The 22,437-nt window shown below is 37.9% G+C and overlaps 2 protein-coding genes across 2 annotated transcripts; both read right to left on the bottom strand.

The window, feature by feature from the left end:
• Positions 1–1,579: 1,579 nt before the first annotated feature.
• LOC128237023 (toll-like receptor 4) lies at positions 1,580–11,780 on the bottom strand. The gene is made up of 2 exons (XM_052952198.1): positions 11,647–11,780; positions 1,580–4,643 (listed from the first exon to the last, which is right to left on the bottom strand). Exons 1-2 carry the CDS (start codon positions 11,669–11,671, stop codon positions 1,918–1,920), a joined length of 2,751 nt encoding a protein of 916 aa, XP_052808158.1. The 5' UTR covers positions 11,672–11,780; the 3' UTR covers positions 1,580–1,917.
• Positions 11,781–17,318: 5,538 nt separating this feature from the next.
• LOC128239058 (toll-like receptor 4) lies at positions 17,319–19,407 on the bottom strand. Its single transcript, XM_052955498.1, has one exon. It carries the CDS (start codon positions 19,389–19,391, stop codon positions 17,355–17,357), a length of 2,037 nt encoding a protein of 678 aa, XP_052811458.1. The 5' UTR covers positions 19,392–19,407; the 3' UTR covers positions 17,319–17,354.
• Positions 19,408–22,437: the final 3,030 nt, after the last annotated feature.

Raw genomic sequence — 22,437 nt, 5'->3', positions numbered from 1 at the left:
AAAGACAGGATTATAGACAACACAGTTCCATTGTAGGCAAAGACAGGATAATAGACAACACACTTCCATTGTAGGCAAAGACAGGATAATAGACAACACACTTCCCTTGAAGGCAAAGACAGGATAATAGCAACACACTTCCCTTGTAGGCAAAGACAGGATAATAGACAACACATTTCACTTGTAGGCAAAGACAGGATAATAGCAACACACTTCCCTTGTAGGCAAAGACAGGATAATAGACAACACACTTCCATTGTAGGCAATAGACAGGATAATAGACAACACACTTTCACTGTAGGCAAAGACAGGATAATAGACAACACACTTTCATTGTAGGCAAAGACAGGATAATGGACAACACACTTCCATTGTAGGCAATAGACAGGATAATAGCATCACACTTCCATTGTAGGCAAAGACAGGATAATAGCAACACACTTTCATTGTAGGCAAAGACAGGATAATGGACAACACACTTCCACTGTAGGCAATAGACAGGATTATAGACAACACACTTCCATTGTAGGCAACTTTTGCGTGGTGTTGTCGTTGACAGGCAAGCTATAATTACATAAAGGGAAAACATATCACAATTGTTTTAGTTGATAAGTATGCATTAATACTAATTGATTAGTTCTTCCTTTGTAAGTTGAGTGTGCTATCCTGGTATTCATGTAAAAATCTTGAGTCATTTCCTAACTTGAGTCATTTTCCTAAGTTAAGTATCTCGCTGGCCATAGGATAAAATAACTTAATAATATCTGAAATACTTTATTCTAATGGATATTCATATTTTTATATTAAACGCACACGCAAGCGCAATCACGCACGCACGCATGCAAATACGCACACACGCACACGCACACACGCCTCGCACCCACACACACACACGCGAGCACACGCACACGCACACGCACACACACACACACACACACGCACGCACACACACACACGCACGCACGCTCAAACGCATGCACACACGCACGCATATATTATAATTGAAATATTATTATACATTTTAGGTATTCAACTTTAGGTCAGAAATTACTTGAAAAGGGTTGTAAGTCCGTCGTTTAGTTAAAAGCATTTCACAAAAAAATGGTCTAAATCTATAAGTTTAAACTGATTTAAGACGCATTTCCACCACATAATTTTTCGCAATACCAGCATGTAGGTCCAAGAACATTGGTGGAATCAAATATGCATTCTGTGCATACTAACACCATTGGATGTACCTGATGTCCTTGGAATCTTTTAAACTGTTCTATGTTTTGATTTAAACTATAATTACTCTATGTTAAGCAATCGCTTGCGTTGCAAATCCAGGCAAATTCGTTTATTTTATGGTCTTTATTACATCCTTGATCGTTCCCCCAGTTAGATTTAGTATCATACCACTGTAATACCGAGTTCAGAAAATGAATAAAAGATGCTATTTCTCCCAGGAAAATACACCGAGGAACACAAATAATGTTCCGCTCTACACACGTTTTATCCAAAACGGGTTAAAACTTTTTTAAGTATGAAAAGGGCTAATAGTAGCGACCACGCATTAATACAATACAATACACGAGGAAACTGTTTTAATTTTTATTTTTTGAAATTATTTGAAACAGAAAATCTCAGCATTTTTGCAGAAATAAAGATAGCAAACTTTCCTTGTCATGTATAAGTATTGGTTCTATGACCAGACTCTTTCCCGCGAAAACAACTTCGCATTCAAAATGTTTACTGTTTCAAAACATTCTTATTACGGGCACACTATTTAGATAATTAATATATTATACTATTAAAGGAAGCTACAATATATACCAAAAGATGGAACTCAAAGCAAAGAAAACATATAGCTATACAATCAATGACATAAAAAAAGCGTGTATCATCATGAACACAATCAATTAACCATTCATATGGTCAGTTTTCGCTAATGTCATTGTAATCGTCAATGTTATTGACCAGCTTGGTCCAGAAAGCTTCTGCCACGTCCTCGCACTGCGGCCAATCAACCACGGGACACTGTGTGAGGAGCGCCGCAAGATCTTTCGGCATGAACACCGCCGGTATCTTCTCAAGGAACACAAGTATCACCACGCCCCTTTCACTTTTAATGCCTTCAATCGTGGCCATGTTTATTTCGAAATTGCACCACTTGTTTTTCAAGAAGTGTCTGCTTATGATGAGAAGTGTTCGTTTGCTTTGCTGTACTGCATTGAGTATGTTCAAGGAGTTGGTTTCACCAAGGACAAAGTCCCTCTCTCGAATGTGTAGCTTATAATGAAGGCGTTCCTCAAGTTCTGGTTGCATTTTCGCTGCAACGAAATGCAAGTCTTCATCATCATACGATATATATGCATCCCATTCAAAAAGCCGTTCGTATATGTTCTGTTGTTCACCTTGTGTCCTGTCTTTAAGTTTCGCCATATAGTACCAGTAAAGAATATGCCAACGGTATCGGTATCCAATAGCAGCTGTAATGGTCGCCAGGAAGAGGGAGGCTAATGCTGTACACGTCATGATCACGGTCAGGTATCGGTGGCATTCCATTTCCAGGGTGGAAATATTTTCTGACCGTATAAATACGCTGGTGCTATTCATAAATGTACATTTGTAACTTGCCCTTTTTATGAATGTTATGTTTGAACTCAGAATCCATTTGAGAAAGTTTAGATTTCCACAACTACACACAAGTTTGTTGTCCATGAGGTTTACAGTCAGCGAAGAGTGATTGGTTATTGTTTCCAGCCCTTTTTGCACTGCGAGAGGAAAACTTTGAATGCGGTTTGTTCGAAGATTCAATAAATACAGATTTTGTAATTGGCTTACATCTATGTCAAGATTATTCAGGTAATTGTCAGACAAATCTAGAAATTGCAACTGCTTGCAAGAGGAAAACATGTCTTTTTTTATTGCGTAGATTCTGTTACGGGCAAGAATTAGGTGTTCAAGGCGGAGAAGCGGTTTAAATATCTTATCCAAATTTCCGAAACCCATTTCGAACCCAAGAAGATTGTTTTGAAGAGATAAATTCTTTAATGCAACCAAGTCTTCAAAGGAGTTTGAGTCGACCTTTTCTATATAATTATTTGAAAGATTTAATAAGGTAAGATGGTTCAGGTTTTCGAAATGATACTTCTTCAGCCGGGCGATGCGATTTTCCGAAATATCCATATACCAGAGGGAGTTGCTCGTGTTATAAAAATCAAGGGGCTCGAACAAATAACGACTTCCTGTGAATGAGAACTTTTTGAGACTCACCACGTATTCCTGGTCACGTGATAACAAAGGTCTATTGTACAAGGTATTGGTGACGTCGAGAGTTAGGAACTTGTTATTGAACTGGTCACGTGATGGCGTAAGTTTAGTGTACAGGGTATTGGTAGCGGGGATCTTGTATTTGAACTGGTCGCGAAGGTCAACTTCAACTAAACTTGGATTATCCCAAATGATTGATGCCACAGATAACGAAAATAAAAGTTTGTTGTTTTGCATTGATAGTGTTCTTAGTGTACCACGTGACATATTCAACGCGCTATTTTCAAATATTTCTATATTATTGGAATCCACTTCTAAATGAACTAGTGACATCGCATTAACGTATTTCAGGTTTTCTTTGGTAAGTTTTGTGCCAACGTCAGCGGGAGTAGAAAGAAAATTCATTTTCAGGGTTTTAATGTTGAAAAGATTTAAACTCTTCGCCAAAGGGCCGATAGCGTTGTATAAACCCAACTTAAAGTTATTTGAAATATCTAAATATGCCAGCAAAGGCACTGATGAGAAGATATTTTCTGTAATCTGTGATATTTCGCATCCAGTCATTGTAAGTTGCCTTAGTTTTGGAAGGCCTCGAAAAGTCTTATTCGAAAGCGACACTATTCCACAATGTCCGATCATTGAAGACATCACCAATGTTGACATATTTGTATGCCGATAGTTCTCATCGAATTCTATGTACATTAAGCCATCTATGGTCAGGTATTCCAAGCGGTAAAGAGAACGGAACAGTTTGCTATCTATCCTGGATACGTTAAGAAGATGATAAACTATATTGCCATGTAAAGTCAACAAGCGCAGGTTTTGTAAAGATGCAAAACTGTTCACAGGAACTAAAGGGTCTGTAAATGTCACAAAGCCGTTATTGTTTAAAAGGAGAACAACCAGATTCTTCAGGTCATCAAATGCACCCTCCTCAATATTAAATATGACATTTTGAGACAGATCAAGCTGATGAAGATGTTGAAGTCCTGTGAAGTCTGTGTCCTTAACGTCGACTAAACTATTACCTCGATATGACACTTCAACAGCGTCTTTAGAAATACCATTAAAAGCCCTTGATATTCCCCGGAAGGAACAGTCCACATGCATCCCATCACTGGCGTTATAGCATGCGCATAGCTGACAGTAAACCATGTCAGACACCTTCGTATCAGTACGGTTCCCCATTGTTTTGTTTCTTGTGAAGATCTTAAACCATTCATTAGGCCTGAACGGAAGGTGTCTTGCTTCATGCCAGTCACTGGCCCTATTCTCGTAATCCAGTATTGCTGGGTTTTCGATTTGAAAAGCTGCCGAATTCCCCAATGAAGAAGACGACATTTGGAATGAATGTATGACGAAAACTGCACGAATGCACCATAGTATACCTGCAAAAGTGAAAGTTATATGCAAATGTTCAGTCTGTATTTAATGATTCTGTTTTGGTCAAATGTTATCGAGTGTACTATCGTGTGTAGTGTATGTTTTTTACGTCATCAAACCGGTTGTTATGTCACCATTATAAGAAAGGTAGACAAACAGTTTAGTGTTTAGGTTGCGATTCTTACATGATTTCATCTCAGATTTCATTTAACTTTAAACAGAATCTGCAAAGCATATAGCGAGGGAAATGGCATTGCTAAGTCAGTTTCGGGTATTGGTCTCATCTTCAGCGCAGACGAAACTGGTAGGTCTTTTCTGTCATTGTTTTTCGGAAATTCATGTGATAAAAGGAATCTGTCATTCGTCATGCTATAATACATAGGCACTAATATGTTAGTCGGTTGATCCGTGGTGATGTATCACTTCTCGTGCGATACGGATTCTTCCACAAGCAACGAGAACTGATACAACACCACGAATCAACCGACTAACATAATTTTCCTTTTATTATATACCTTCAAACTATTTCTGAATATGAACAGCTAACTTTGTTAACGTTCATCGAACCCACAAACACGTAAGCAACTAGACAAAATAGTATACATGTACAATACAAACTATGAATGGCGTACGAATATAAATAATTCACTCGACTGTGTGACGTCGCTTATGAATTGACTTCAGCGAAAGTAAGCGTCTGCCATTTTAAAACAAGTAAACGGTTGAACTGTTGAACTGGTAAATGCGAGTTTTATTTATGAAACTTATAATTTTAAGGGCACTCAATCACTGTCACTATCGATTACACGAATCCGTCTACGTTTGTTTTTCTCGATCTGTCGTAGTGGTTGATAGTGATGTTACAGTTGAGAAGCTGACCATTTGAATTGTTTATGGAATTTACTTCGGACACGCGGTTTGCGATATTGGGTTGCATTTGGGCGGAGATATGATCCGATCGAGCCGGTACTGCGAACGTTTAATTGCTTTAAACATTTTTTTACTTTATCAAGAATTGCTGTCATACACTGTAGTGGTCTCTGATATGCTCTGCATGATCTGATAATCTCCACCTACTAGCTTGTAGTCAGCAAATAACATTCACGGCATTATATTCATGTATTTCAAGAATCATAGTTGGTTGTTGTTAAACTGTTGAACAGAATAAACCTATTATACAAATCCCGTTTCGGGTCTGACTTACCCCTTTACATACACAACGGTCTGTTACTTTATGATCTTATTATACATAACACAGAACATTACATATACAACTGAACAATACCATTTCAACGAATTATTAATATTGTAAGTAAACCATGTCAATCTAAAAATAGAATCGGAATGGCGGAAATTACCAAACATGTACGATCGAAAAAAGTAGTTCTGGTCTAGTGTGTAATACGGAAACAGAAAGCTACAGTGTATTATACGGGATTTTTTGTCCAATCATTTGAAATTTTCAGTTTAAAAATTCAGTATTTTTGACAGAATATTTATAGGTATTTCGGGTATCTAATAAATACTCTTATTTAACTCTTCCCGACAATGTGTAACTTAGTTCGCAGAAGGCTAGCTTTCATACACATTTCATAAACTCATGAATAGAAGTATGTGTTATATGACGACTCGTGACACTCGTGTTTTCACTCATGTAACGTTTTCGATATTGTCAATTTAGTTAATTACGACAACTGACTTACCTATATTTACGAGAGGATTAATTTAACTAATTTTGAGAAAATTTAATAATTATCAAGGGAGGGAACTCTTTCTCAGCGCCGAATGTTTAATTGTCCGCCCTTCTTTATTTTGGCGCCTTTCTCACTTGTTCTCTAGTTTTAATCCGGTTCGGACGTGTGTTTTCTTTGTTCGTTGCCAAAAATGGCGGATACTGGGGCTCGTCCCAAAGAAAAAGTATCAAAGCATACTGCAAGCATTCAAGATCAGCTGGCTGGTCTTGAAAATGAAGAGGTGCGTTTGAAATCAGACTTACAAAAGCTGACGCCAAAGAAACCCTCTTCTGATGTTAATTTACGTGATGAACTTTTGCGTGAGCGTGCGCGGCTTCAACAGCTGGTTGAAGACCGTCGTCAGTCGGCTGAGACTCGAAGACTGCGTAAAGAGATCGAGGAGCTACGACACCAACTTGATGACGTCGACATAGCAGATAGCAGCAAGTCGGCCTTCCCAGAGTTTGGCCCGAGAGGCCCCGACACAATTCATGATCTGCGAACTTCTGATGTGCTTAACCGGAAGGCGGATATAAAAATGCCTACAGAGATCAGCGATTCCTTAGAAGGTATCCATCATTCGCAAAGTTCTCCGAAAATTAAGTCTGGTAAAGTCAATAAATGTGCAGACATTCAAGTTAAAAAAACTCAACTCTGGCCTCATTCCTTTGTTCCGAGTCAACTTTGCAAACAATCAGAAATTGAATATAATGATCTCTCTATGACCCTGTTTGTAGCCGGCTATTGTGCGATAATCTCACATTTATTCACCACGGGCACGAGGCATTCGCTCGCGGAAGTCAAGCGTAGAGTGGTACATTTGAAATCTCTAATGTGTTTTGCTCATGTGTATCAGTGGACATGTATTTTGAACATTTACCAAGAGGTCCTTATTGATAAAGAACGTGGCAATAGATCTTAGAATGACAGTTTTTCGGACATAGAGAGCTTAAATCTTCTGTTAGATCGAAATAGTACCAGTGCTAGTCTTCGAACAACGGCTGGATCATCATCAACCTCGAATGTAACACCAGGTAAACGCACATGGTTTTGCTCTAAGTTCCAAAAGGGCGAGTGCTCCAAGACATCCCCACACTCTGCGCGGATAGGTTCGGAGTTACGCACAGTGAAGCACGCTTGCGCCACGTGCTTTTTGAAGGATCGGGAACTACGAGACCATCCAGAGAGCTCTGCGTCATGTCCCCATAAACAAGCCTGACTACCGTTTCATCAAACATCAAGAACTGAATGTATTGAACTATGTCATAATCATTTTCGTGTTCAGGGTTGTGAACCGTCCTCAGCTTCGTCAGATACGTTTTCGTCATACTCGGATTATATGTGTGTTGAACAGTCAAATCGCATTGCGTCTAGCGATTGTACGTCTCCGACTTCTTCGTCGTTCGTCCCTGAGAGATCATGTTCGTCTATGCATTCTCACGTAAATGTTGCTTGTGATCTTAATGTTCGTGGCGATATCAATTGTTCAGTGAACCATCAATTTCAAGATATTTTAAAACTTCATGATATTGTGTTTAATTCAGGTGTACCGAATTACAAGGGTGCTAGGATACCGTTGAAGACAAACTGGAATATTTCCTTTTTGCGGTCAGTTCTAATAGATTATCATGATTATGAAATATGTGATTTTCTTGAATATGGGTTTCCTATTGGATATTGTAAGGACATTTCACCAGTATCGGACAGTATAAATCACAAAGGAGCTACCAATTTCCCGCTGGATGTTGATAAATTCATTGACACTGAATTAGGCCATTTTGCTATGGTTGGTCCATTTCAAAAGAATCCTCTTTGCTGTGACTTGGCTTTTTCGCCGTTGAATACTGTTGAGAAAGATGAATCGAGCCGCAGAGTGATTGTTGATTTGAGCTGGCCAGAATTTACTTCAGTAAACAGTGGAATATTAAAAAAAACATGTACTTGGGAGAGGACATAAAACTTATGTTTCCAACCGTTGATACCTTAGTGGATATCATTTTGTGTCAGGGCCCTGGTGCTTTGATGTTTAAAACAGACTTATCACGTGCATATCGCCAGATACGCGTTGACCCCGGTGATATGCATCTCCTATCTATAAGTTGGCGCGGTAAGATTTACATAGACTGTGCACTTCCGTTTGGATTACGTTCTGCAGCTTTTATATGTCAGCGAGTAACATCCTTGATCTGTTATATTGTATCTTTGCAAAATGTACTGTGTGTAAATTATTTAGATGATTTCGGTGGTGCTGACGTACCCTCCCGTGCGCAACACTCTTTCCGTGCTTTGTCGGATACGTTGCACCGAGTTGGTGTGCAGGAGAACGTTAAGAAGGCCTGTGAACCCTCGCCCATCATGGTTTTTCTCGGTGTACTTCTGGATTCAGATCGTTTGGAGTTACGGATTACTCCGGAGCGCTTGGAGGAAATTCGTTCTTTACTTCCAAGATGGATGAAGAAGAGACCAGTCTCAAAAAGGGATTTGCAGTCACTTCTTGGAAAACTTCAGTTTATTGGCAAATGTGTGAAACCAAGCCGTGTGTTCATATCGCGTATATTAGTGTTGCTACGTGGTTTGAAAAATAATGATCAAAAAGTGAAGTTGGGTAATGAATTTAGGAAAGATATCAAGTGGTGGATAAGTTTTGTTCATATCTATAATGGTGTGTCCATGATTAAAACCAGTCAATGGTCTACTGTTGATCAAGCGTTCTCATCAGATGCTTGTCTTTCTGGATGTGGAGCTATCAATCAGTGTGGTGAATTCTTTCATAAAACGTTTCCCAAATGTGTGCTTGAAGCGTGCTCAAATATAGCTCAGTTTGAGTGTATCAGTGTTGAAGTCGCTTTGAAGTTGTGGTCTGTGAAATGGCAGGGGATGAAAATATCCATATTTTGTGACAATCAAGCAGTTTGCTCTGTTTTGAATTCGGGGAAAACCAAGGTTCCAATCTTACAGAATGGCCTTCGCGAGGTAGCATACTTGGTGTGCTCTCGCGAGTTCGAGCTTCGAGCAGTGCATCTGTCCTCGGCCAGCAACAGACTTGCAGACTTACTCAGTCGCTGGCATTTAGATCGTTCTTACGCAGAACTATTTGTGCACGAGGCGCTTCTGAATGGATATACGGAGATAAATGTGGATGATTCAAAGTTTATCTTAGAAAACGATTGGTGAACATATTGTTATACTTTCGTGATATTCATTGATTGGTCGATATACTATTATTAACATATATTTCTACATGGGTTTTGTTTTTGAGTAAATTTTGTTAACCAGTGTGTAACCCATTTGATCATTTGATTGCATGTATTGGTAATTCTACATTTAATGTGTCTAAGTGTTCGCAATAGTGTTTATTTCATGAACTTTTGATCATTTCGACATTTATGTTTTTTTTTCTTAATACCTCCACGGACTTATAATGGTTTAAATGTCTTGGTACCTCTTAGTTTGTTAAAATTTGTATAAATAAGCCGTGCTTTAAGATGCGTTTCTTCTTTTAACAGATGAAGGATCGAACAATAGTATGAGGCTTAATCTTCTTCGCCAACAGTTAGTTCATACCCAACGGTCTGCTTATTCGTACGGGACCTACAAGAACTTAAAGACTCAAATTCGCTCATTTCTGTTATTTTGTGAATTTTATTCATTGCAAGACTGTCCTGTAAATTTTGAAACACTTTGTTTATATGCCCAATTTTTAAGCCGTAGCATGAAATCTCTCCAAAGTATTAAAAACTATATTAACGGGGCTCGTATTTACCATGTCTTGCGAGGAGAAGTTTTCCCTGATATTTCCAACATTTCTTTGCAACTCACAGAGGGCTAGGAAAGTTACTATTTCATTCCCCAAAGAAGGCTCCGCCTATAATGCCAGCTATTTTGAAGCAAATTTATGATGTTCTAGATTTTGCTATTCCATTTCATGCTACGATATGGTGCATATTTTTGTTTGCATTTTACATGATGTGCAGGAAATCAAGCATAGTTCCTGATTCTAGTGTGAAGTTTGATAAGTCTAAATACCTGTGTAGAAACGATGTGTCAGTGACAGATTTTGGCATTGTTGTTTTACTTAAGTATGCTAAAACTAATCGATTCGGGGACAACAAAGTAGTTATTCCGTTGTGTAAAAATGACTCTTCTTCTTTGTCCTGTAAAAGCGTTTCAAAACATGTGTAGGTTAGTTCCCTTGGCACCCTCAGAACCGTTGTTTGGTACTGTTTCCGGTGGGGAGGTGATCCCATTTGACGCGAGCTGCGTTGATCGTATGTTTCGACGTATTATGACGCAACATCCGATTGCTCACGCTCACGAATACACCATGCACTCCTTCAGACGCGGGGGAGCTTCCTTCTATTTTAAATGCGGTGTGCCGGGGGAACTTATTCAATTGTTTGGTAACTGGAAATCTGACTGTTACCTTCGCTACCTTAGATTTTCATTTTCTAGCATGACTGACGCGGCTCGGCTTGTCGCTTTTGCTTCCTAACTTAGATTCTGGTATTTAAGTTCAGGTTTTGGCCGTTTTTGGGAGGATTTTTGGCTGCTTTTGACAAAACTTTATATCTATGTTAATTTCATTTCCAATCTAGCAGCCCATTATTTAGGCCAAATTAAATTTATATTTTACATTTGTCTTTGTTTATCCTGAGCGCAATAATTTAACTAATTTTGAGAAAATTATTAATTATCAAGGGAGGGAACTCTTTCTCAGCGCCGAATGTTTAATTGTCCGCCCTTCTTTATTTTGGCGCCTTTCTCACTTGTTCTCTAGTTTTAATCCGGTTCGGACGTGTGTTTTCTCCCTCCCTCCCGCTCGATTCTTTTATTTCTTTTTGTCGGACAAGTTCTCAATTTTATCTTTGCTTACATAGTTACCCCTTTTCTTCTCTCTATTATTTAAGGATATTGAATATTATATTATGTTTTTCACTTTATTATCCTTTCTGATGTGGTGTATCCTTGCATGGAGGATTTTTGGCTGCTTTTGACAAAACTTTATATCTATGTTAATTTCATTTCCAATCTAGCAGCCCATTATTTAGGCCAAATCAAATTTATATTTTACATTTGTCTTTGTGTTTCCTGAGCGCTATAATTCAGTTTCTTGTTAAATGAATATAAAATACGCATAAATTTATCTGCAACACTTTATTGTATAAGTATTTATCCATATTGTCTATGGCCTTCGGGACATTTTTTTAAAATAATTCTTGACCGTTGAATCTATAATGACCCCCGATAATAAATCATTTTAATTCGAATCACTTACCATTTTCTGTCCGCATTTTCTGCATGCACACTTCATCAAAATCCTAACACAAGCATTAGAGACGTTGCCAGATTGTTTTGATTTCATATATTTTAAGTTTTCTTTGTTTAAAATAGACACTTAGGACTCAGCCGCTGAAACATAGCAACTTTTAAGTGATCAGGAAATCAGATCTGTTGGACAAGGAAATTTTTTATCACCATTTTCAGAGGCCACTTGCTGAGGTCAAAATACATCTCAGCGGCTATAGCTTGAGTACGTTCAATTCTAATGCTGTATAAAGCTTTCTTTGAATATTCTTTTTATCATCATAATGCTCTACATAAGGAAACATTACACGTGCTGAATACACGATTAAAACGAAATAGTCGATTTTGGCCCGGATTTTTTTCCGATTTCAAGGTTGTTTTTTTTTTTACTGTTTTATTTTATCCACTTTAAAACAATTGTGTATTATATTAACTAATGAGTTTTCCATTAATCCCATTCTTTGTGTTACCTACTAAAGTACTGTAAAAATGATAGTAGAAAGAAGAACAGCGCTCTGTTTATAAATAAACAAATAACTCGTATTCTTGATGTAAACATTAAATTAACAATATTCCAAAATGTAATGAAACACCACATTGCCGTTTGTGTTTGTTGTCAATACTGAATAAAAAGCGCTCAAATAACTAGAATAATAAATCATCTTTACTGCTTTCGCAATTGCCTCCCTTTAAATATATATTATTTTGTTTGAACAGATCAAAAAATTGTGATTAAGAAGTTATTACCCACGGTAAACCATGATTTAGTTGGTAGCTATTTTGATTCTTAAACATAATTTTCGGCCACTTAAAACTTGATGTATAATATCTAAGCATGATGTCACAGTCATACTACAGCCAATGGTTACGGGTGGACCTTCATGAACTCAAAAACATGCCGGGCAACGGCGAATAGTTAAAACTGTAATAATAATTATGCCCCTAGCCTGTAGAGTAGGCATACATCAGATTATGCCCCTAGCCTGTAGAGTAGGCATACATCAGATTATGCCCCTAGCCTGTAGAGTAGGCATACATCAGATTATGCCCCTAGACTGTAGAGTAGGCATACATCAGATTATGCCCCTAGACTGTAGAGTAGGGCATACATCAGATTATGCCCCTAGACTGTAGATTTGGCATACATCAGATTATGCCCCTAGACTGTAGAGTAGGCATACATCAGATTATGCCCCTAGACTGTAGAGTAGGCATACATCAGATTATGCCCCTAGCCTGTAGAGTAGGCATACATCAGATTATGCCCCTAGCCTGTAGAGTAGGCATACATCAGATCATGCCCCTAGCCTGTAGAGTAGGCATACATCAGATTATGCCCCTAGCCTGTAGAGTAGGCATACATCAGATTATGCCCCTAGCCTGTAGAGTAGCCATACAACAGATTATGCCCCTAGCCTGTAGAGAAGCCATACATCAGATTATGCCCCTAGCCTGTAGAGTAGGCATACATCAGATTATGCCCCTAGCCTGTAGAGAAGGCATACATCAGATTATGCCCCTAGCCTGTAGAGTAGGCATACATCAGATTATGCCCCTAGACTGTAGAGTAGGCATACATCAGATTATGCCCCTAGCCTGTAGAGTAGGCATACATCAGATTATGCCCCTAGCCTGTAGAGTAGGCATACATCAGAGTATGCCCCTAGCCTGTAGAGTAGGCATACATCAGAGTATGCCCCTAGTCTGTAGAGTAGGCATACATCAGAGTATGCCCCTAGCCTGTAGAGTAGGCATACATCAGATTATGCCCCTAGCCTGTAGAGTAGGTATACATCAGATTATGCCCCTAGCCTGTAGCCTGTAAAGTAGGCATACATCAGATTAAGCCACTAGCCTGTAGCCTGTAGAGTAGGCATACATCAGAGTATGACCCTAGCCTGTAAAGTAGGCATACACCAGAGTATGACCCTAGCCTGTAGAGTAGGCATACATCAGATTATGCCCCTAGCCTGTAGAGTAGGCATACATCAGATTATGTCCCTTGACTGTACAGTAGGCATACATCAAATTATGCCCCTAGACTGTAGAGTAGGCATACATCAGATTATGCCCCTAGCCTGTAGCCTGTAGAGTAAGCATACATCAGATTATCCCCTAGCCTGTAGAGTAGGCATACATCAGATTAAGTCCCTAGCCTGTAGAATAGGCATATATCAGATTATGCCCCTAGCCTGTAGAGTAGGCATACATCAGATTATGTCCATAGACTGTAGCCTGTAGAGTAGGCATACATCAGATTATGCCCCTAGCCTGTAGAGTAGGCATACATCAGATTATGCCCCTAGACTGTAGAGTAGGCATACATCAGATTATGCCCCTAGACTGTAGAGTAGGCATACATCAGATTATGCCCCTAGACTGTAGAGTAGGCATACATCAGATTATGCCCCTAGACTGTAGAGAAGCCATACATCAGATTATGCCCCTAGCCTGTAGAGTAGGCATACATAAGATTATGCCCCTAGCCTGTAGAGTAGGCATACATCATATTATGCCCCTAGACTGTAGAGTAGGCATACATCAGATTATGCCCCTAGCCTGTAGAGTAGGCATACATCATATTATGCCCCTAGACTGTAGAGTAGGCATACATCAGATTATGCCCCTAGCCTGTAGAGTAGGCATACATCAGATTATGCCCCTAGCCTGTAGAGTAGGCATACATCAGATTATGCCACCTAGCCTGTAGAGTAGGCATACATCAGATTATGCCCCTAGCCTGTAGAGTAGGCATACATCAGATTATGCCCCTAGCCTGTAGAGTAGGCATACACCAGATTATGCCCCTAGCCTGTAGAGTAGGCATACACCAGATTATGCCCCTAGCCTGTAGAGTAGGCAAACATCAGATTATGCCCCTAGCCTGTAGAGTAGGCATACATCAGATTATGCCCCTAGCCTGTAGAGTAGGCATACACCAGATTATGCCCCTAGCCTGTAGAGTAGGCATACACCAGATTATGCCCCTAGCCTGTAGAGTAGGCAAACATCAGATTATGCCACTAGCCCGTAGAGTAGGCATACATCAGAGTATGACCCTAGACTGTAGATTAGGCATACATCAGATTGATTAGTTGACAAAATAGGTCGGACATTGCCTGAACAAAGGTCAAACATTCTAGTCAGATCTGTGGAAGAGTTCCTAAATGTTAACCAAGTTCATTAATGCTTGCTGCAGCTATTAACCACTGGTAGAGTGCAGCGCATAATATCCGGGTCTGTAAGCCAATAGTCAAGATTACGAACGTAAGGCATTTTATTGAAAGAGCCGTTCATCACAAGTTGGTGATGTGTCGTGTACAAGACGAACGTTTTGAGGTCATGGTAAAAAATCAGAAGATGTTTTTTCTACTTGTCTTTTAGCAAGATAGTTCGTGAATCTAAGAAAAAGTAATAGATCCATTCCTTTAAATCAACCACTTTTAACCTACTGGAATGGGATATGACTTTGAACAAAAGTGTTGTTTAAACATTGCCGTACCAGCTCGACTTTCGAAAAGGGCACACTATTCTTCTCGCTGCTATTTGGAAAGTGTCTTTTAATCATTAGAACTAATGCACAGGCAAGCTAACACAGTATGCTTACGCAAAATGAAACTTTCATACACTCAAATGAATTTGTAATGCCTGGCGGTAACCCATGCAGTTACTCGTAAACGATATTTTGAAAGTCAAAACTTGAATGTCTTGATCGCTTTAGATCTATGATACAGAAGATAAAGCGCTAGTGTATAATTACAATATATCGGGTAGTGTATGTAGTAACTGTTATTTTGTGCCCTTCAAGGCGTTTGCACATCCCATGCTGGTGGGAAACACGTAATGTAAAGACGAAAAACACCCTGTAACATGGTTAACATTCCGAAAGAGGGGCTTTTAAGTATCTTTCGTTAATACTTCTTTAAATGTTATCCATTTCAAAATTTTACATGGGTCAAGATTCATTATGTCAAACTGTATGAAAAGTTTACCAAGTAGAGTTTTAAATACACAGGTACATTAAACATATTCATTAAGTGTCACAAGGTTATCATAACTGATGATATTAATATAACACCCGTGTAGTTCTTTTTTGTTCTATTTTTTAAAATACAACTGTTTTCACTAGAAATTGTGAATGATATAACTGATGCAAAAAGCTTTTACATCTCGGCAAATTATTTCTGGTTTGAAATATCCCAGATACAACTTCTGGTGGCAGATATCTCATATACTTTTTTTGATGGAAGATATCTCAGATACTATTTCTGGTGGCAGATATCTCATATACTATTTTTTGTGGCAGATATCTCAGACACTTTTTTTGTGGCAGATATCTCAGAAACTGTTTCTGGTGTCAGATATCTCAGATACTATTTTTTGTGACAGATAACTCATATACTTTTTCTGGAGGGAGATATCTCAGATACTATTTTTTTGTGGCAGATATCTCAGATACTGTTTCTGGTGGCAGAAATCTCAGAAACTATTTTTTGTGACACATATCTCATATACTATTTCTGGAGGGAGATATCTCAGATACTATTTTTTGTGGCAGATATCACAGATACTATTTTTTTTGTGGCAGATATCTCAGATACTGTTTCTGGTGGCAGATATCTCAGATACTATTTTTTGTGACAGATAACTCATATACTTTTTCTGGATGGAGATATCTCAGATACTATTTTTGGTGGCAGATATCTCATATACTATTTTGTGGCAGATATCTCAGATACTATTTTTTGTGGCAGATTTCTCAGTTACTGTTTCTGGTGGCAGATATCTCAGATACTATTTTTTTGTGACAGATATCTCATATACTATTTCTGGTGGGAGATATCTCAGATACTATTTCTGTAGACAGATATCTCAGATACTATTTCAGGTTGCAGATATCTCAGATACTTGTTGTCAACTTTAAACCTTGACTTTTGTCAAGATTAAAAAACAACAACATTGGTGTAATGAAATATGTGTTCAAAGCAAGGTAACAGCATTGGATGGATATGTTAAACTTTGAAATATTTAAAATATTCTCTGTTTTGACTTAAACCATAATTATTCTATGTTAAGCAATCGATTGCGTTGCAAATCCAGGCAAATTCGTTTATTTTATGGCCTTGATCGTTCTCCCGGTTAGATTTATGATTATCCCACTGTAATACCGAGTTCAAAAAATAAATATAAGATGCCATATTTTTTTCAGGAAATATACCAAAGAGTTTCAATTATGCGCCGTTTTACACACGTTTTATAAAAAACGGGTTGAACTTTAATAATATAGAATTAAAATGGCATATAATAACGACCACGCATTAGTATTATATTACAATATTATACACGAGGAAACTGCTTTTATTCATTTCGAAATTATTTGAAACAGAAAATCGCAGCATTTTTGTAGTAATTAAGATAGCAGACTTTCCTTGTAATATATATGTATTGGTTCTATGACCAGATCTTGCGCGGAAACAACTTCGCATCCGAATATTTACTGTATTAAAACATACCTGCTACGGACACAACATTTAGATATGTTATTGATTATACTATTTAAAGAATCTACAATAAATATCAGATGATCGAAATCAAAAAAGAGAAAATATATAGCTATATATCAATGAACAAAGAATTGCTTGTATCAGTATGTACACCATCAATAAAACATTCATATGGTCAATTCTCGCTAATGTCATTGTAATCGTTAATGTAATTGACCAGCTTGTCCCAGAAAGCTTCTGCCACGTCCTCGCACTGCGGCCAATCAACCACGGGACACTGTTTGAGGAGCGCCGCCAGCTCCCTCGGCATAAACGCCGCCGGTATTTTCTCAAGGAACACAAGTATCAACACGCCCCTTTCACTTTTAATGCCTTCAATCATAGCCATGTTTATTTCAAAATTGCACCACTTGTTTTTAAGGAAGTGTCTGCTTATGATGAGAAGTGTTCGTTTGCTTTGCTGTACTGCATTGAGTATGTTTAAGGAGTTGGTTTCACCAAGGACAAAGTCCCTCTCTCGAATGTGTAGCTTATAATGAAGGCGTTCCTCAAGTTCTGGTTGCATTTTCGCTGCAACGAAATGCAAGTCTTCATCATCATACGATATATATGCATCCCATTCAAAAAGCCGTTCGTATATGTTCTGTTGTCCACCTTGTGCCCTGTCTTTCAGTTTGGCCATATAGTACCAGTAAAGAATATGCCAACGGTATCGGTATCCGATAGCAGCTGTAATGGTCGCCAGGAAGAGGGAGGCTAATGCTGTACACGTTATGATCACGGTCAGGTATCGGTGGCATTCCATTTCCAGGTCGGAAATAAATTCTGATCGTATAAATACACTAGTGCTATTGATAAATGTGCATTTGTAACTTGCCCTTTCTATGAATGATATGTTTGAACTCAGAATCCATTTGAGAAAGTTTAGATTTCCACAACTACACACAAGTTTGTTGTCCACGAGGTTTACAGTCAGCGAAGTGTGATTGATTATTGTGTCCAGCCCTTTTTGCACTGCGAGAGGAAAGCTTTGAATCCGGTTTGTTCGAAGATTCAATAAATAAATATTTTGTAATTGGCTTACATCTATGTCAAGTTCATTCAGGTAATTGTCTGACAAATCTAGAAATTGCAACTGCTTGCAAGAGGAAAACATGTCTTTCTTTATTGCGTAGATTCTGTTACGGGCAAGAATTAGGTGTTCAAGGCTGAGAAGCGGTTTAAATATGTTATCCAAGTTTCCGAAACCCATTTCGAACCCAAGTAGATTGTTTTGTAGATAAAAGTACTTTAATGCAACCAAGTCTTCAAAGGAGTTTGAGTCGACCTTTTCTATATAATTATTAGATAGATTTAAAAAGGTAAGATGGTTCAGGTTTTCGAAATCATACTTCTTCAGCCAGGTGATGCGATTCTCTGAAATATCCATATACCAGAGGGAGTTGCTCGTGTTGTAAAAATCAAGGGGGTCGATAAAATAACGACTCCCTGTGTATGAGAACTTTTTGAGACTCACCGCGTTTTCCTGATCACGTGATAACAAAGGTTCATTGTACGAGGCATTGGTGACGTCATGAGTTAGGAGCTTGTTTTTGAACTGGTCATCTGATAGCGTAAGTTTAGTGTACACTTCGGGAGCGGGATTCTTGTATTTGAACTGGTCACGAAGGTCAATCTCAACTAAACTCGGATTATCCCAAACGATTGTTGCCACAAATAACGAAAAGAAAAGGTTGTTGTTTTGCATTGATAGTGTTTTTAATTTACCACGTGACATATTCAACGCGCTATATTCAAATATTTCTATATTGTTGGAATCCATTTCTAAATGAGCTAGTGACATCGCATTAACGTATTTCAGGTTTTCTTTTGTTAGTTTAGTGCCAATGTCATCGGGATTGGAAACAAAATTCATTTTTAGGGTTTTAATGTTGAAAGGATTTAAACTCTTCGCCAAAGGGCCGATAGCGTTGTATAAACCCAACTTAAAGTTATTTGAAATATCTAAATATGCCAGCAAAGGCACTGATGAGAATATGTTTTCTGTAATCTGTGATATTTTGCATCCAGTCATTGTAAGTTGCCTTAGTTTGGGTAGGCCTCGAAATGTTTTGTTCGAAAGCGACACTATTCCACATTGCCCGATCATTGAAGACATCACCAATGTTGACAGATTTGTATTCCGATAGTTTTCATCGAATTCTATATTCATAATGCCATCTATGGTCAGGTATTCCATGCGATATAGTGGACGGAAAAGGTTGCTATCTATCTTGGAAAAGTTAAGAATGTCTATATTACCATGTAAAGTCAAGACACGCAGGTTTTGCAAAGATGCAAAACTGTTTTCAGGAATTAAAATGTCTGAAATTGTCATAAAGTCATTATTGTCCAAGAGAAGAACCAGCAGATTCTTCAGGTCATCAAACGCACTCTCCTCGATGTTTAATATGACGTTTTTAGACAGATCAAGCCGTAGCAAATGCCCAAGCCCTTTAAAGTCTGTTCGTTTCACTTCATCTAATTGATTTCCACAATATGTCAATATAACAGTGTCTTTAAAAATATCATTAAAGGCATTTAAAATACCCCGGAAGGAACAGTCTACATACATCCCATCACTGGCGTTATAGCATGCGCATTGCTGACAGTAATCCATGCCAAAAAAATGCGTTTCAGTCTGGTTCCTTTTCGTATTGTTCCTTTTGAAGATCTTAAACCATTCATTAGAACTGAACAGGAGGTGTCTTGTATCAGACCAGTCACTGGTATTTTTCTCGAAATCCAGTATTGGTGAAGTTTCCGATCGAAACGATGCCCAGCCCCCCAGCGAAGAAGAAGACGTTTGGACTGAATGCATGACGAAAACTGCACAAATGCACCATCGTTTACCTGCGAAAGTGAAATGTATGGAATACTGTTACCCAGTGCGCATGTGCGAGCTTCTTAATAATTCACTTAAAACAAACAAATGACTAAATTTAAAAATAGAGGTTGTTTTCATGAGAAGTTTTCCAAATTATTAAATGTGAATCGTACCGGCGATCCCTTTGGCGATTATGCCTTATAGGGATTCTCTCAAGTTTTTGTTAAATGCACTTTTTTGTTTATGACGAAATAAAGTGTTGCAAATCATTAGGAGCGTTAAAATTAAGATACCAAAAACTGGAACCCTTCAGGAAATGTTGATATTTGCTGAAATATCGTGTTTGAAGACCACAATTTCCATTAGCGTTTATAACGCTGATAGTCACTTTATTATCGCCTTTTTGCTGCGTGATTAGTTGATGGACATTATCACTTGGTGTTATCAATGTTTTAATAAAAAGTCCAAATATTACTCAATTGTTTTAAGTCCTGGTGGCCTAGTGGTCAAAGCGTCGTAATAATGTTATTTACTTGACTTTACCCCACTAAAACCAAAATACTTTTAAACTAATTTTTGGTCCAAAAATGAGCGAGTACCTTTAACAGGAATAATTGCTATTGTATATTTTACAAGGTGGGCCGACACACCAAAGAAAACATAAGTTCTCTTTTTGACCAAATTGAACCCAGTGTATGAAAAGTATTGATAGTTTGGTATTTTGTGTCTATTTGCGTTTTTTATTCAATCAAGTCATGTTTTCTATATTGTCAGTTTAATTACGTATGAAGACTGACTTACATATATGCATAACATATATCAAAGTATTCTTTTTATTGTTTTATTTGTATAAAGTATGCATTGATTCATCTGTTAACACTGTATGTATATGTATTTGTTTATATTGTCCATGGCCTTCTGGATATTTTGTAAACAAATCAAGAATCTAGAAATACCCCCCCCCCCCCCAATAATATTTTACTTAATTTGAATCACTTACCATTTTCTGTCCACATTTTTCGCATGCACACTTCATCAAACCTCTAACTCGATTATATATTTAACACGATTGCATAATTACTTTTCGCTCGTTATTGTTTTGAAGTTTGTTATGCTTAAGCCGCTGAAAAATAGCTGATTAAAGTGATCAGGAAATCAGAGCTTTTGAACAAGGAAGTTTTATCAACATTTTCACAAGCCACTTACTGAGGTCAAAATGCATTTCAGTTGGTCCACCTGAATGTTGTTCGACTGTAATACTCTCTCACTCTATATATAGAGATAGAAAGCTAGGTTAGTCCCGTGGGCGAGGAATCACGTGACTTAAACAGGTTCTCACATGGGTCACTATGGATCACAACCGATGTAAACAAACAATTAAGTCACGTTAGTTTCTAAATAACTTTTTTGACAAAAAAGACATGAAAATATTTCATAGCCTATAAAAGACAATGGTACTTCTGCTTCTACACATGTGGACCATTTTAGATTAGCTTGTATTTTAATGATGCAATCCTTGGACATGATTTCAACAAGACAGAATTTTATAGAACGATGTAACGCTAAAATTTTGACCAAGGATATGGCCAAGAATTGCATCATGAAATTACACCTGACAAATTCCGGAGCTTAGACGGATACACTTTCTCCATCCACGATACTAACCTAGTATTATACTGTATTTATCTTGGTACTTCGTTTATTAAAGCGATAAATTATCTTAAAATGATCAAGTACGCTTACAAATGGTGGATCACTGTTTTCCCATGTTGACATCGTCACACTAGGGACTAAGCATATTTAAATGTGCTCCCCGAAAAAGTTCTGAAAACTGTTCAATACGTTTATAGTAAAAGTATTTGCATTTTAATACGGCAATATCAAAACATAAAAACTTTTAAAAGTGCATAAAAGTAAATCAGTCAACACAATTTTTAATCATGTAACAATTATTCCGCAAGTCACATACTACACAGGTCATGGTTCAAAGGATTTGATTCATGTTGATATTAAAGAATAAAGTGATGAATGTTCAGAACTGCACCGGCAAAGAGAGAATTAATTTCTTTTGTAAGTGAGATTTTGTAATTCACCACAGAAATGGAATAAACTATCATTGATGCTGCACATTTTCAGCATTTAAAGGGTTGGGTAAGTGCACATGTATATTTTCTGACAGATTTTCTTTGCCAGTGTCATTATCATGCAGAGTGATGGAACTAGCGTTCTTGGGTAGGGATTGTTAAGGTCGGTAGTTGGCGGACTATTGATAAGATTCTGAAGCACTATTTGTGCTTTTCCTCTGACATTTCAGAATAGAAAGGAAGTTCGTTTCTGCGGTCACATGACAAACGGACGGTAGATAAACATCACATGCTCGATTTGTACGCAA

Source organism: Mya arenaria, chromosome 6 (genome assembly GCF_026914265.1).
Source record: "Mya arenaria isolate MELC-2E11 chromosome 6, ASM2691426v1".
NCBI lineage: Eukaryota > Metazoa > Mollusca > Bivalvia > Myida > Myidae > Mya > Mya arenaria.
This window is presented reverse-complemented; position numbering and strand designations above follow the sequence as displayed.

What these genes read in the sequence shown, in the direction of transcription:
- LOC128237023 (XM_052952198.1), bottom strand. Translation starts at nt 11,671, where the DNA reads ATGCAGAAAATGCGGACAGAAAATG. An exon ending in GAAAATGCGGACAGAAAATG is followed by an intron (nt 4,644 to 11,646) that starts GTAAGTGATTCG and finishes TCACTTTTGCAG; the next exon opens with GTATACTATGGTGCATTCGT.
- LOC128239058 (XM_052955498.1), bottom strand. Translation starts at nt 19,391, where the DNA reads ATGAATATAGAATTCGATGAAAACTATCGGAATACAAATCTGTCAACA.